Below are 15,352 nucleotides of genomic sequence, written 5' to 3' on the forward strand. Positions count from 1 at the left end.
CTGCGCTTGTCTCAAAGACAGGAGGGGCTGTGCTCTCAAAGTTATTAGCTCTCAGTGTGTGCTGTGCCAAGGGTTTTGGCCAGGTGCAGCAAGCGTTGAGCATGGCCTACCCACTATCTATTCTTTATTTGGGGGTGGGGGGGAGGGGAGACAGGGGGCAGGGAGGACTCAAGTATGGACTGTTTTGTTTGTTTTGACACAGGATCTCACTCTTTGTCCCCAACTGGCCTCAAATGTATGCCCATCCTTCCACTTTGGCCCCCTCGAGGGCTGGGCTTCCACGAAGAGGCCTCTCTACCTACTCCTAACATCAACACTCACCCATGAGGTCCTACTGACTTACGTGTCCACATGCTGCTGTCACATGACGCCAGACGACAGAGGCTGTGGCCCGCAAGGCCTTAAAGGCTTACCACCTTGCCCTTCCCAGAACAGTGTGCCCCTCTGCTCGGCCAAGTGCCTCCCGTCTAAAGAATCTGCTCTGCTGGGGGTGGAGGTGTCCATGTGAAGCTCTGCTTGGGAAGGGTGACATCTGAGTGCTACTCAGGTGAAAAGAGAGGAACGTGATGTGTGATTGAGAGGGGGGGAGTGCTCTGCACCCTGGCGAGAGAACACAGGGCGAAGTCAGTTCTCTCCAATTGAAAGCCCATACCATCTCTAGTGCTGGGTCCCCATCTAATGAAGGAATGTGTCTCTGACTAATTAGACTTAGACTAAATTGAGCCTTGTATTTGTCTATAGTTATTAGACTTTTATAATTTAATACTTAGTACTATTATGGAATCAGAATCGGCCACAAATGCATAGCTATGTGTATACACATGCATCCAAGTATATTTATTTTGCAAAGGTACATGGATTTTTGCTAACAAAATTTCATAAGGTACGTAAAAAAAATTAGGAATGCAAAGCATTATGATGGCTTCAAGGACAGTTTCAGACCTTCACTAACAAAGCCTCAAGAACAAGAATCACAAGGTGGGCCCCAGGACTTCCTGTCACGACACCGCTGTTATGAATGGCTGTGGGGGGCAGGATTTGGCCATCTTTGAACCACAGGTCTCCCCCACAGCCTGCAACCCTCAGCAGATGCTCAAGTGCACAAGGTGAATGGAAATAAAGCAACTTCTGCCTCAGCCCCAGGTCATCATGGGTACCTTTGTTGAAGTCCTTGGGGTCCAGCGACAGACTGTAGCCAGGCAGCGTCTCCAAAAGGAGCTTGTAACAGGCCCTCCAGCCAGGCTCTGCGATGCTTGGGGCCACGCACTGCATGGCAGCCACTCGCTTGAAGAACGCCGACTTGCGGTGGAAGCCAATCAGCTCGTAGAGTTCAGACAGGATGCTGTAGCGCTGGATTTTCTCCTCTTCAGAAAGCTGGAGCAGAGAGGGAGAGCAAGAAGCTTTTGAAGAAACCTCCAAAGGAAAAACACGAATGTACCCGGAACCTCTTCCCATACAGGAGAAGAGAGAGGGCCTGGACACTGTGACGCAACAATCCTGAGGCTCTGGGGGAACACCTGTGAACACCCCAAGACCTTTCATGGGCGTTGGCTCCAAGCACATCCAACTTTTTTGCTGAGAAGTCCAGATTCTCTGGCAGAGGGGGTCAGCACACAACACATGAGACACCCTTCGCAGAAAGGAACAGGAATCCATCATGACAAGAGGACTAGGGAAGGGACTTTGCTCAGCCTCTTAGAACATAACATGTGCAGCCACATGACTGGAAGATGATGACCATACCACCTAACTTAGACTTGAGGCTTCCCGGCTCATAGCATATTTCTTTCAGGCAAGGCCTAGCAGATCCTCCCAATGGTAATGGGGCAGTAACAACTCTGGCAGATAAGCACCCACTACAGTCTTGCATTCCAGAACTTGACCTACTCCGCTGTAGACAATCTGTGGTACAGCAGTTTCAACTCCATGCTTCCGGAAAGCTTTAAGGTAAGCAACTCTAAATAGCTCCAGGAAGTCCCTGAAACTGACCAGATTCACGAGGCCCCTCCCTGCCAGAATAAACACCCTCAGATGAGACAAGCTGCAAAGAAGACTCAACCAGCCCCGCTGCCCTGCCGGCAAGAGATTTAAGCCAACTGAGTCACTTGGAAAGCACTCTCCAACCTACTAAGCTACAAGCAGGCTGTGCAGGGCTTTTGTGAGCTGCTACCATGCTGGGGGGGGGGGGCTTTGGTGATGCAGCTGCCATTGAGTCATTGCTGCTCCTGAAAGTAACCCCTCAGCCATATTCCTGTAAGTTACCCCCAATAAAACTCACTCATTCACCAAGTTGGACTTCGGTGGTATCTGGTCTTTTGACAGTTTCCTATTGTAGGTGAGTAGATGGATGTTGTGTCTACCCAGAAAAAGGTTTTGGCACACAACACAGGGAGGCCTGAAGCTCTGACAGGCACTGAGAAACCCCAAAAGCCACACAGGTCAGGGCTCTGTGGAGAAAAACTACCTAATCCGCACTGCTCTCTTGGGAAGTGGTTCCCATTTAGCCATGGCCCTGACAATGAGTCTCTAGATATTTCTGTGCTAACAAAGCCATATGAGAAAGCCCTGCTGCCCAGCCCTCTGTAACCCTCTTCCTGATATCCCAGGCCTCAGTCTTGCCCGGATACCTTTTTTTTTTAACTTGTTCACTTTACATCCTGATTGTAGTCCCCTCTCTTGTCATCTCCTGATCCCACTCTCTGCCCCCCCACGCCCTCTCCCTCCCTAATCTAGTCCTCAGAAAGGGGAGCACTGCCCCCCTAACATCTGACCTCAGCCTATCAAGTCCCATTCCCCTCACACACACACATTGATCATGTTCCCCTGGCAGGGCGACCTTGCCAAGCCACAGAGGAAGAGGACACAGGTAGTACAGCTGAGATTTGCCTGGGTACTTAGTACACAACCCAGAAGGTACACCAAAGGGTCTCCGTAGGGTTTCCTCTGCCTTCCCTAAACTCTCCTGCCACACACTAGCATCCTTGAATCACAGCTCAAGAGGCATCACGCTGCAGCAGACTGAATATCCGTGGTCCTCGGCCCTCTAAGAGATGAGCAGCTCAGAAGTCTTTATGAATGGAACTGAGGCCCTTACAGATGAGGCCTGCCCCGGGGGACAAGGCACCTGTGCACCCACTGCGCCCCTCACCAGACCCCAGACCCCAGAGCTATCTGCTTCTGCTCTACCCCTCAGGCCTGCAGTTATTTTGCTGTAGCCGCCTGGTGGACCAGAGACAGCCATGTGTGAGCCGCTCAGGAGCCCTGCAGCACACAAACACATCCCAGATGCCTTGCAGTCAGCCCAGGTCTCCGTGGCAGTCCCAGCCACACCCACGCAGAGAAAGCAAGGCCGTCCCCATGTTTCTTCACTTGCTGGCACCCACTACACTCATGGGGAGACCCCAAGGAATGCAGGAAGCAAGGGCCCCCTCCTTGGGGCCTGAGCACTCACAACAGGCAGATCCCCAGCGTAAAACCCACAGGGAAGACTCCAGTAAGCAGGAAAGCAAAGAAACAAAATGAGTTCTGTATAAATGATCAATATTTCAGACAAGGGTCTGAAAGTACTGGGCGAATGCAGAGGTTCTGGGGTACAGGGCTCCCCAGCTACACACATCTCCTAGAAGCTATCCTAATGATATGTTCTCATACATAATCTCTAGCCACCCGCCCACCCCCCCCCCTCCACCCCCAGAGTCATACAGAGCTTCACCCCTGCCCTGGGACAGCCACGCTCTCCTGGAATGGCAGCATCACTTCCCCATCCCAGGGATGTCACACCAGGACCACGCTGCATCATGCTCTCCCGGATGTCCGATGTTAGGGGCTTGTGGCTTTGCCATTCTGCTGCGGCTACTTTGCGTTCCCCTGACAACCAGGCACTGAGTACCCTTCCCTCTGATTACTAGCCAAGCTTGCATCCCTTTTTTGTGTGGTACTTATTCAAAGATTCTGGCAGTTTTGTTTTTTGTTTTTTTGTTTTTTTAAATTAGATAGTTCGTCTTGCTGTGGAACTGGGCTCATTCTTCAGGTTCCAGACCTAAGTCCTTAGTCATCCATGTTTTCTCCCGGTTTGATGCCAATGTGTTTTCTTTCTGAGAGAATGCTCCGACACGCAGGCACAGTTCGCGTGACAGAGCTCACGTTATCAATTCTTTTTCTGTTGGCTAGTGTTCCCTGTGCCCTTGATCTGAGAAACCTTAGGTCTCTAGAAGCGATCAGGCCTATGATACATGAACACTCAAACCTGCACAGGATACAGCCTTGCGCCAGTGTCGGCCATGGCAGGAGACAAGGAGGATGGTAAAGCGGAGGCAAGCATATTGACTGCTTCCATCTTGTTCTGGGAGACCTCTAGACTCTCACCTGGACATCTTACATGCTAAACATGACAACAGATGTTGGTAATGGTGGCCTCAGCTGGGTCCCTTATGGCCAAATACAAGTGACAGCAAATAGAGGGCCCAAACCCTTTGCCCCCCGGTCCTCCATGGTTACCATGGGACCTGTCACAGATAGAAGGCTGTAACGGGCTAATAATCTAGTCTTCCTACCACATGGATGCGACATGACAGCAAATGAGGAACATTCCCCACAGGTGAAACTGAAATTACTTCGGACTCTAGAGAAGCTCCCTTGTGAAGAAAGCCTGGGCATAACTGTTTTCCAGCACCATGCTGCCCCGGGCTGGGAAGCTTCCGGTTAACGCACGTCACAGAACTGAGGATCTGAGGGAGGGCAAAATGGTCCCAGGCAAAATGGGATGCAATCGAGTCCCCACACTTATTCCTGACCTCTCATTCTGTGAGGGGTATTAATCAGCACATCTTTGTTCTAATTTTTCAGCAGGCTGCAGTAGTCACGACCTCTGAGTCCAGGGCCCAGATGTTTATGCAAATTGCCGGCAGAAGCATCTCGAAGACACTGAGATGAGAGCCTTAGTCATAGGCGGGTCATCCTGCTATCAGCTCACCACTCTACTTCTGACAGGGAAGGAGGCTGAGGCCCACTCTGCTCTAACAGCAGGAGGAAAGCAGGGGTGGTGTTGGACCGTTCTGGCAAGGCAGGTTAGACAGCAGCAGCACAGTGTGGCCAGGAGGTCCGAGCCACAGTCCATCGTCGCCAGGTCTGCCAATTTGCCTCTCAGAGAAAGCGAAGACTGTCTACTTTTTTGGTGGCCGGAAAGACTAAGTGAAATAATGTGAACATTTAGGAAAGGCCTAAAGCCCTCAGTGGGTGTTCAAAACACTGGGGAACCCAACTGTCAGCAGAGACAACTACAGGGTTTTGGGGTTTTTTTTAAGTGTGTGTGTGTGTGTGTGTGTGTGTGTGTGTGTATACGCATATTCACACATACACATGAATACAGGTGCCCATGGAGCCCAGAAGAAAGTGTAAGATCCTAAGACGTTCCAGAATTGGAACCACAGGAGGTCATAACACACCAGACATGGTAGCTGGGAGCTGAACTCTCACACTATGCGAGAGCAGCAAGTGCTCCTCTGCTCCTAACATCTAAGCCATCTCTCCAGCCCCTGTGGATAAAGACTTTTAAGATCACTGGTTATAACTAGATGAGTCAGTCAGAAATGCTAAGGAAAACACCTTGGCCTCCATCAACCTTCAAAACCACAGGAACCCAGAGAGCTCTAAAGACCAAGGCATAACGGGAAGGGGCTGTGGAATAGCCTAGAAGGCACCTGATACTGACATGGACAAGGCAGGAAGGACGCAACTAGTCCAGACACTCTCCAATATATAAGACACAGACACACTCTGTTCTCTGCACAATATCTGCAGCTATCATACAGAAAGATTAGATATTCAATATATACTGTGTGCATAGTGGCACTTGCACACACACAGGCCCAGGAAGGTGCCTGAAGGCTAGAACAGAGAGTCATTTGAGTACCAGGGTCAGAGACCAACGTGGGCAGCATGAACAGATGTCCCCTGCAAAACACTTAATTTAGTTTGGAAAATTAAGTTTTCATTTATATACATTTGAAAATAAAAGGCTAGACCAACCACTTTTCAAATTCTGCCTGTTTTACAAAGCATTCTTTACTGGACTGAAGTCATCATGAATTTTCTTTTTAAAGTTACAGCTCCAAATAGAAAAGAACCATGAAAGGACACCAAAAATTAAGAAAGGGGTGAAGTCAGAAAATGGAAAGACAATCTACTGTCTACCCTAATGACACTGGAAATTCCTAGAAGACCTAGCTTGTCTAACCCAGGCAATGAGATAAAATGGTAAGTGGCCAAAGCAAAATACAAACACAAGTAAAAGAAAATCAAAAGCTAAAAATAAAACTGAAAATTGTAATAGTAAGTCGGGGGAGGCGGCTACGAAATGGTTTTCTGGGGCTGAGACTGGTGCCCCTGGGTGGAGCTCTGGCCTGATGTGTGTGAATCCTACCTAGCCTTCAATCCCAGTGCTGGGAAGGGGGAGGGAGGGAGGGAGAGAGGGAGGGAGAGAAGGAAGGAAGGGAAAAAGAGAAAAGAAAGATTGGGGGAGGGAGAGAGGAAGAGAAGACAAAGACTAGGGATGATTTTTTATTTATTTTTTATTTTTTTATTTTTTTTTTTTTTGGCTCTTCAGAACATTCTAGATTCACAGAGTGAAAGGCAATATTGTTTGTTTTGCTCTTTATGGAGTTTGGGGAGGCTGAGACAGAGACAGGGTCTCGTTATGTAGCCTAGGCTAGTCTGGACCTCACTGTGGAGCCAGATTGGCCCTGAACTCTCCGCCCTGCTGCCCACAGCCTGCGGGTTGCTGTGGTTCAGGCAGGTATGGCTGTAAGGGTTACAATGGCCAAACTCCCCAAATTCAGTTACAGAGTCAATGATATCAGTGCCCAAATCCTCGCTGGCTTCTTCAAAAACACCGACAGGCTTATTCTAAACTTCACATGGAAATGCAAGAGACCCAGAACAGCCAGAAAAAAATCTCAAAAAAGACAAACTTCCAACACAAAAAGAAGTTACCATAAAAAGTCAAGCATGGTGGCCCATGCTTGTAACCCCGGCAACTGGGAGGCTACAGCACAAGGACTGCCCAGAGCCTGAGGCTAGCCTGGCCTACATAGCAAGTACCAGGCCAGCCTGGGCTATATAGAAACATCCTGTCAAAAACAAATGGTGGAGCTTTTGGCTCAGTGATTTCTCCTGAACCACACACCAAAAGCATATGCAGTGAGTTAAGACACAGGGAAACTGGACTTGATCAAAAGCAGCAACGCATGGCCCTGAAAGATATCAAGAATGGGCAACAGCCGCAGTGGTGGACACTCAGGGGCCTCAGTCACCTGAAGGACAAAGTGTGAAGATGACATGAGCCCAGGAGGTTAAGGCCAGCCTGAGCAACGGAGTAAGCGTGTTGTCTCTCAAAAGAAAAATGACAACGGGAAAATGCAGCACATCCCTGCAGAGCAGCACCCTGACAAGGAAGCACCGTCCTGACCACACTAAGAGCTCCTACACCCGTACAACAAAAGGAGGGGTCGGCAAAGGATGTACGTACAGTCTGGGTGGTACAGGTTGTATTCGGTGTGCATGCAACTCTGAGCCCAATCCCTGGCTCCAGAAATAGATAAAAACAAAAACAAAAACAAAAACTGGAAAAGACTGTAATAGAAACGTGGGAACGGCCAGTAAGCACAGGAGAAGACATTCAATGGCATTGGGCCTGAGGGAAACGCAGATGGAAACCAGAGGCAGATATCACCCCCATCCCACAGAGGGAGCTGCAGCCAAGAGACGCATCTGAACAGGAGGCGAGGGAGAGGTGGGAGAAAAGGAGTCCTCAGATCCTGCTGGTAGCAGTCTACCGCAGTGTGACAGTACCTCAAAAAGCTACAGCGTGGTCTATGGCCCAAGTGTATGTCCACAAAACCTGCACTTGAATGCTCATGGTATCATTTTTTTTTCAACAGTTAGAAATGCTCTGCCATCCGCTGGAGCATGAAAAGAAAAGCCAAACCTGTAGGCACAGTGGCCAATATCTGGCCTCAGAAAGGAACCAAGTACAGACTTCCACTATGACAGGGGCAAACTTGCAAACACATGCTAGGCAAGCAAGTAGGACGAGGGCAGGCACCATCCTCCAAGCGTTGGCTGTCCCTGCTCTAGCAAACTTCCAGAAGCCTTGAAGCTCTCCCAGATAAAAAACTAAGTCGGCTGTGCATAACAAATATGGGGGGGGGAACCCCTCCTCACAGGAGGGCCTTGAAGTGTTAAATGCAGAAAGGCTGGAAAGCTCTTCTTAGGGTGCCTTGTGTCTCTACCAGCGGTCGCTGCTGTCATCGCTCCGGGCGGTGCCAACGCTCGCTCGCTCGAGAGAGCAGCAGGATGAATCATGCGTCAGAGATTAATAAGTGTCTGGTCTCTGACAAGCACTGTGCCTGCACAGTGACGGGAGAGATGAATAAGCCCCCGCGCCTCCTTCAGAGTCTGTGTGTATTACCAAACTCTCCTATTGAAAACACAATGTTAGCAGTCAACTCAGCTTTAACCTCCTCAGGTGAACACGCTGGATCCTCTAGAAGCAGTGTGTCTGCGACACTCTGTTTCTGTGTTTGTTTACAATCTGCCTTGTTTTAAAAAAGAATCTAAAATCGTTTTTTAAACACACACGATTTAAGAGCAGTAACAACCAAAAGATTTAAAAAAAAAAAAAAATCAAGGTGAAAGCTGGGCATGGTGGCACACGCCTTTAATCCCAGCACAGGCAGGTGGATGTCTGTGAGTTCGAGGCCAGCCTGGTCTACAAAGCGAGTCCAAGAGAGCCAAGGCTACACAGAGAAATCTTGTCTCAAAAAACAAAAACAAGAAAAAAAATCAAGATGAAGAGAAAATGAGATTATAGTTAAGTGAAACCAAAGGAAGCGCCCGCCATGAGGAGGGTGTAATCATCAGAGGTGTCTGTGGATTCGCACCAAGGTTCCTAACTCCTAAAGCAGAGAGGGGAACACAAGACTCCCTAAGCCTCTGAGACCACAGTGACTTGCACATCCCTAAAGAGGAATTCTCAGGTGTCCTTCTCATCCCGTGTTAAAAACTACAGCCACCTGCAGGGCACAGAAGTCTCTAGCTTTTCATCTGATACTAATTACTTCCTTCTTTTTACCAATTCTGGCTATAGTAGAGATCTGAAACACAGCTCAATAGCCAGTGCTGGGCTGGAGGGCTGGAGAGACGGCTCGGTGGTTAAGTGCACTGTCTGCTCTTCCAGAGGTCCTGAGTTCAATTCCCAGCAACCACTTGATGGCTCATACCCATCTATACTAGGGTCTGATGCTCTCTCCTGGTGTGCAGGTGTACATGCAGACAGGGCACTCATAGAAATAAAATAAATAAATAAAATCTTTAAAAAAAAATAGCCAGTGCCTTGTCCAAGGCTGGGGGTGGAGCACGGCTGGCCCCCAAGACCTGGTTATCTCTGCAGCCCTGCCTCTCGCCCCGGAGAGACTGGCTGCTCTGACTAGCCTCACAGACTTCACTCTCCTGAGGACTGCTGGGCAAGTTACATCCCAGAACCTTGTTAGACCAGAGATTTCTCAGTTCTCTCTCTCCTTTTTCCTCTCTAGTCTTTCTTCCCTTGGAAGAGCAGCCCTGTCACAGCATTACCTCAGCCCCAGCCTCACCTGTCACAGCATTACCTCAGCCCCAGTCTCATACTTCCTCCTTGCTCTGACAGCCTTCCTTCCCCACTCTCCCACCCACCTGACTTTAAGCTCAAACAGACTGAAGTACTCGGGATGCAATCACTCCTGTGCCTACCAGCTGTTTCCTTAGCAACAGCTTCATTAAGGAAACCCATCAAAAAAAAGAAATGCAAAGAGGCCGCTCATGCATCTGAACGGAGTAGCCTGCATAAAATCTGAATGGCTTTGGAAAGAAAATTAACCAGAGACAAAGAGGTTGAAAGTCTCCTCAAAAGCCTCATAAAGGAAAATGGTATTAAAGGGCACCCAATCATCTCAGAACTTTACGATGTGAAGAGGTCAAGGAGGACGCCTCGGTGAGACCCTCAGATGCTGCTCTGGTTTTCCAGACCCTTCCTTACTAGCACTTTCCCTTATGGCCGCCTACCGTTTAGGTTCAAAACAAAAATGTATCCAGTTCCTTGCTCTGTTGGGGGGGGGGGGAGGTAGGGGAGGATCATAGCACGGCTGGGCTTTGGTATCACAGCGAGGAGGGTTTAAATAACAATAGGGGGCTTTGTGAGATGGGGGCTGGGCCTCTTTGTCAGTTTCCCCCGTCTTTAAAACGGGCTGCCAGCGGTCAGGGAGCTGTCCCCACTCTGCTGGTACCTAGATAGCACCAGCTAGAGCAGCTGCAAGCCCTGCAAGCCAGCTGCTTGGGGAGCAGCCATCGCAGCCTGTGCGTCCTCCTTCGCTGCGCCTTTTTCTACGTTGCAGCACTGCTTATGTTGCTGGCATGCATGCCTCCCGAGCAGCCCCCAGAAGGCATCCAGGGAGAGCGTGTTCTTTTTTTTTTTTTTTTTCTGTAGAAATGACTCACGTGGAAATTGTTTGCCTCCAAGTCTATCAACTGGTTCCCCCGCTATTCCTCAGCCTCGGCCAGCATGGATCACGACTGTCTGCAGCTCACTAGACTTCAAGAGCAGGCAAGCAGCCAGCCAGCCAGCCAGCCAGCCAGCCATGCTACACCTAGCCTGCCTCTTGCCACCCAAAAGGGAAGGGAAAAGGCAGGAAGGGTGCATGAGCACAGCTCCCAGAGACCCCTCGCCTCTAAGCCTTCATCTCATTTGGTGCCTGTAATACTGTTCCTTTTTCTAAGCTCCCTCTGTGGATATAGCTGGCTACACTTAGACCATAGAATCTCAACAAACAGAGAGGCTCATACTTCAGGAAGTCTCTGAATGGACGCCAGCGAGGCGTGCAGACCCCTGACCACTCTGGTGTACCCGGCCGGAGCGTAGCACTAAGTGTGCATTGCTGCCGCATTTGCAACTTACAAGGAGAAAGGAGGCCTCTGGCTTCCCACAGACAACAAGCTAGTCACACACAGAGGTAATGATGACTGAACCTGGGTCTTGGGGCTGAAGTCCCAGCCCCTCTGTTGCGACTCTGTTATACCAAGCCTGTCATTTGTTTGTGAAACCTTCACGGCCAGCACACAGACCCGTACACAGTCAGCTATTTGCTGTCATTTGGGAGTGCCAGATAATTACCACAAACTACTCACCTAAACCAGCCAACACGTGCAGGTCACCCTGTGCCTGCACATGGGAGAAGGGATTCAGCGTCTATTTTGTAGCACATCGCTGAAGCCCAGTGTATTATTCACCGGTCTTGAAGTCCAGGCGGAGGTTTTGGGGGAGAGGTTGTTTTTGTTTTGTTTTGTTTTGGCTTTGTTTTTGTTTTTTCAAGACAGGGCTTCTCTGCATAGTCTCTGACTGTCCTGGAACTCACTCTGTAGACCAAACTGGCCTTGAATTCAGAGATTCCCCTGCCTCTGCCTCCCGCGTGCTAGGATTAAAGGCGTGCGCCACCAGCTAATGCAGGGACTCTTAAGGACAGATGGACTTGCACTAGTCACATCTCCATTGCTTCCAAAATGTCTACCATTTGCCAAAGTCACTCCTTGCCATCGGCTTCCACAATGGAACACGCTGGATTAAGAACCAAAAGCTTGTTCTATGTCAGAAAAACTACAAGCCCTTCCTCTGACTGTGATTATACAATCCCGCCAGAACTCATTATTTTGCTGCCTTCTCAACCGGCAGACAAACATCAGGATGAGTCAACTACAGCAAAGGGCCTTCCTCTTTGGGCAGAATACTAAGGGCTGGCAACCGCCCTGTGCCGCAGGGCCATATTTGCCACGGAGCACTGCTGCCCTCTAGTGTTTGCCTGAGGCGGAGCAATGCAATAGCAGAAGTGCTCCAAACTAACATGCCGAGCTGTGCAAACAGTTCTGCGTTCAAGTCCAAACGCCCTACCTTTAATCTGCAAACAGTGACTTCTGTAACTGCAAAAAGGGAGGGCCCGCAGGTCTACAAAGGCAAAGCAGGGCCTGGATGCCTGGCAACCACCCCGTCCTCCAGCACCAACTAAGCCCACCAGATCTTCCAGATCTGCTTGGAGCCTCTTCTGTGTTTCAAAGCTGTCTCCTAAAACCCCTAGGCCTGATGACAACAGCACTAGCCCACTGCAGACCCGTGGAGAGACACAGGGCCGTCTCATCCAAACCCAGCCTCCTCGCTACAACAAATGTTTAGGCTTCCGTGAACCCTTCCCAGTCTAGCTGACGAGCCCACCACTCCTCCCTTGGAAGCATGGCTTATGTCAGGGCTCCACCTCTTGCCCTAGAAGTACCATTGGCCTGTGTGTTAACCTCACTGTCCCCTGGCAAACTTACATCAGCTTGGCCCCCGCTGGCCCTCCATGATCCATGCCAGTGAGGCGCTAGCACCCCACCTCTGCTCTTCAGCAACTTTGGTGGTCTCTTTCCCTCAGTCATAGGTCCATTCCCTGTGAGGCAGGCATTGGTGGGTCTTAACTGTCCAGCATCTCGGCCAATGCACATTTCACTAAGTTTATGTATGCCTGGCATTGGGGCATCCTACCCTCCAGTCCTCTACAGAGACTATAGGCTTAGTATCCCTAAACACCATAGCTTCGGGGACTGGCGAGATGGCTCATCAGGCAAAGGGGCTTGTCACTAATGCTGACAACTCAGGATTAGATCCCCTCTGAGGTATATCACTCATATGCTGTTCAACACCTGCCTACCTGATGAAGCTGCCACTCAGTGACGGCAGAGTGGCTCCTGCTCTCCAGGTCTACCCTAACAGGGTGTCTACGGGCCAGCTGATGCTTGCTGGAGCTCTGTCTCCCTTGACTTGCCTATAGATCAGTTCCACCTGGCTACACACAGCTAACAGCCTCCCCAGCCTCCAGGCTGGGCAGGGACACTGTGACTCTGCCACCAGATGCTTTCATGGCTGTCTTGTTAAACAGCTTCTCACGGGCTGGGGCTGCCACTCCAAGGAAGAGTGCTAGCCTGGCACACACGGGGCCCTGGGTTCGATCCTCAGCATGCTCTTCAGGCTCAGATTTAACCATTTGTGAGGTGTCTGCTGTGTGACAGGAGCTGTAGAAACCTCATGCTCTGTACACTAAACAGCTCAGCATTACAGATGGCAAATATGTCACTACTGACAAAGGCAAGAGCCATAAAGCATGCCAAGGTTGCAGAGCTGGAAGAAGCCAATGTTATTATTCCAAATTAAAATCAGGAGAAGAGGGGGGCTAAAGAGATGGCTCAAGAGTTAAGAGTATTGACTGCTCTTCCAGAGGACCCAGGTTCAATTCCCAGCACCCACATGACAGCTCACAACTGTCTATAGCTCCTGTTCCAAGGATTCAACTCTCACAAATACAGGCAAAATACCAATGTATGTAAAATAAAAATTTTAAATAAATAAATAAATAACACTTTTTTAAAATTGGGAGAAGATGGTGAATTTTGAAGTTTAAAACTACAGTGAAGAAGCTGGACAATACAAAGACTCGCATGCACTTGGTTCTTGGGAAGTGACGCCTTCGTTTTTATTATACCACACAAGCTCCAAGCTGGGTCACACAAGTGACACATTCCAGGAGACCTGAACCACCTGCCACAGAGGCGGGCACATACTCACCTGCCGGAGATTGATGTACACAGCATTCTGAAGAAACTCTGAAGCTTCCATGCCACGCTTCTGTATAGCCAGGACACGCACGGCCTTGACACAGGCTTCCAGCTCGATCACTCCGGCGTTCTTATACTGTAGGTATAAAGAGACCACCCCCCTGTCAGCAAGCAGCAAGGACAGCAGATACCCCCAGCAGCACTTCCCATACACAAGGCCCCTGGCACTCTCAGGGGGGAAAAGTAAGACAGACTACTTCTGAGAGTCTGTCTTAATGGGTACAAGTTGGAATAAGCCTTTGGCCATCTAAGTGTGTTTGCGTTGATTAAAATCATACAACCGTGATGCGTGTTCCAGGGGCAGACAGGCTGCAGGTTCCTCGAGACCAGAAATGATTAGCATTTAGAGGAGCTTGGGTTTGGGGATTTCGGTTTCTGAGTGAGCGATGCTCAGCCCATATTACGAATGGATGCTTTGGCATTTTTCTTACCTAAATGCTGTTCTCACACCTGCGGCTTGAATTTGTTGCCTTTTGCAGGAGACATCCGGAATGTCTGTGTTCGGGGCCACTGATCTTATCTCAGAACCACCTATACCAACCAACAGGCACCGGAACAGAACAGGGTCTCCTCTGTCACGGCTAAAGTGACTAAGGACAACTCCTTTAGGACAGGGAGACAGTTCAGTGGTCCAGCACCATGGACAGTCCTCACTGTCCACTCTCTGCAGCAACCCACACACAATGGGACTGGGCAGCAAAATGCAGCAATAGAGTGTTCGGGCTCAGGAGCGCCTTAGGAATTATTCTCAAGCTATAGGTCTAAGAAAAACAGATCTGGGAAGCATGGATGAGACAGAGGACTCGAGTGATGACAGATGGACACTCATGGAGGTCTGCTCTCCCAGACTACTACCCTACTGCCCCTGCACTGAGGATGATGATGGCGGCCAACGTACTTCCATGTGACACTAACGGAGACAAGTGACCTCAGCCTATTTTCTTGTGCCTAAAGAAAAATGTAAGGTTGCAGGCTGTCTGAGGTTCCACCAGGTCTCCAACTCATCTCTCCTGAGACCACAGACCATCCTGAGACCATCAGGAGTCCGGGAAGATGCCATTCACAGAGGCCCGTCTGCAGGTGACGCCCCTTAATGAGTACTGGATCAACCGTGGCTCAGGTTCTTCGGGGGAGGAGGTGAGAGAGGAGAGAAAAGCAGAGAGGGCTCAGCTAAGCACAGGAATAAAAACATTACTCAAGGAGAGCAAGACGCGGACTTCCTCCTTCCGTCTGCTTGCCATGCCTATGAGGAGCTGGCTCTGCCCAGATGCCATGCAGAATACTGAGCCCAGAAAGAGGAGGCAATAACCACTGCTTTATTGAGCAGTACTAATGAGCCTGCCACTGTGCTGGCCACTTATATATGTAAAAATCATTGGCCTTGATTAGGCACTCTATGCAGCGGAGAGATGAAAAAATGGTGATGTGAGCCTGCAGACCTGCACAGAGTCAGATGGCTAGAGAGGGCGGGGGGTGGGGTGGGAGTTCTGTCTGCACTCTGCTGTTTGCTACCTACTCTGGATGGTAGAGACAGAGCCACCTAACCCCTCTGTTGTGCCATGGCAGACCAGTCTTTCCCCCAGAGGTGAAGTTCTGATGTTCAGGGACACAGGTGACACACTAGGTG

At 49.8% G+C, this 15,352-nt stretch overlaps 1 protein-coding gene across 1 annotated transcript in view; it reads right to left on the reverse strand.

Moving 5' to 3' along the window:
- The window catches only part of TRAPPC9 (trafficking protein particle complex subunit 9), a 445,876-nt gene that overhangs the window by 398,011 nt on the left and 32,513 nt on the right, over positions 1–15,352 (reverse strand). Inside the window, exons 7-8 of the mRNA XM_084803051.1 lie at positions 13,676–13,801; positions 1,158–1,374 (exon numbers count right to left, since the gene is read on the reverse strand). Coding sequence (XP_084659177.1) covers positions 1,158–1,374; positions 13,676–13,801 — 343 coding nt within the window. The remainder of the gene's footprint in view (positions 1–1,157; positions 1,375–13,675; positions 13,802–15,352) is intronic.

Source organism: Acomys minous (assembly GCF_964271855.1).
Source record: "Acomys minous genome assembly, chromosome: 12".
In the NCBI taxonomy this organism is placed as follows: Eukaryota; Metazoa; Chordata; class Mammalia; order Rodentia; family Muridae; genus Acomys; species Acomys minous.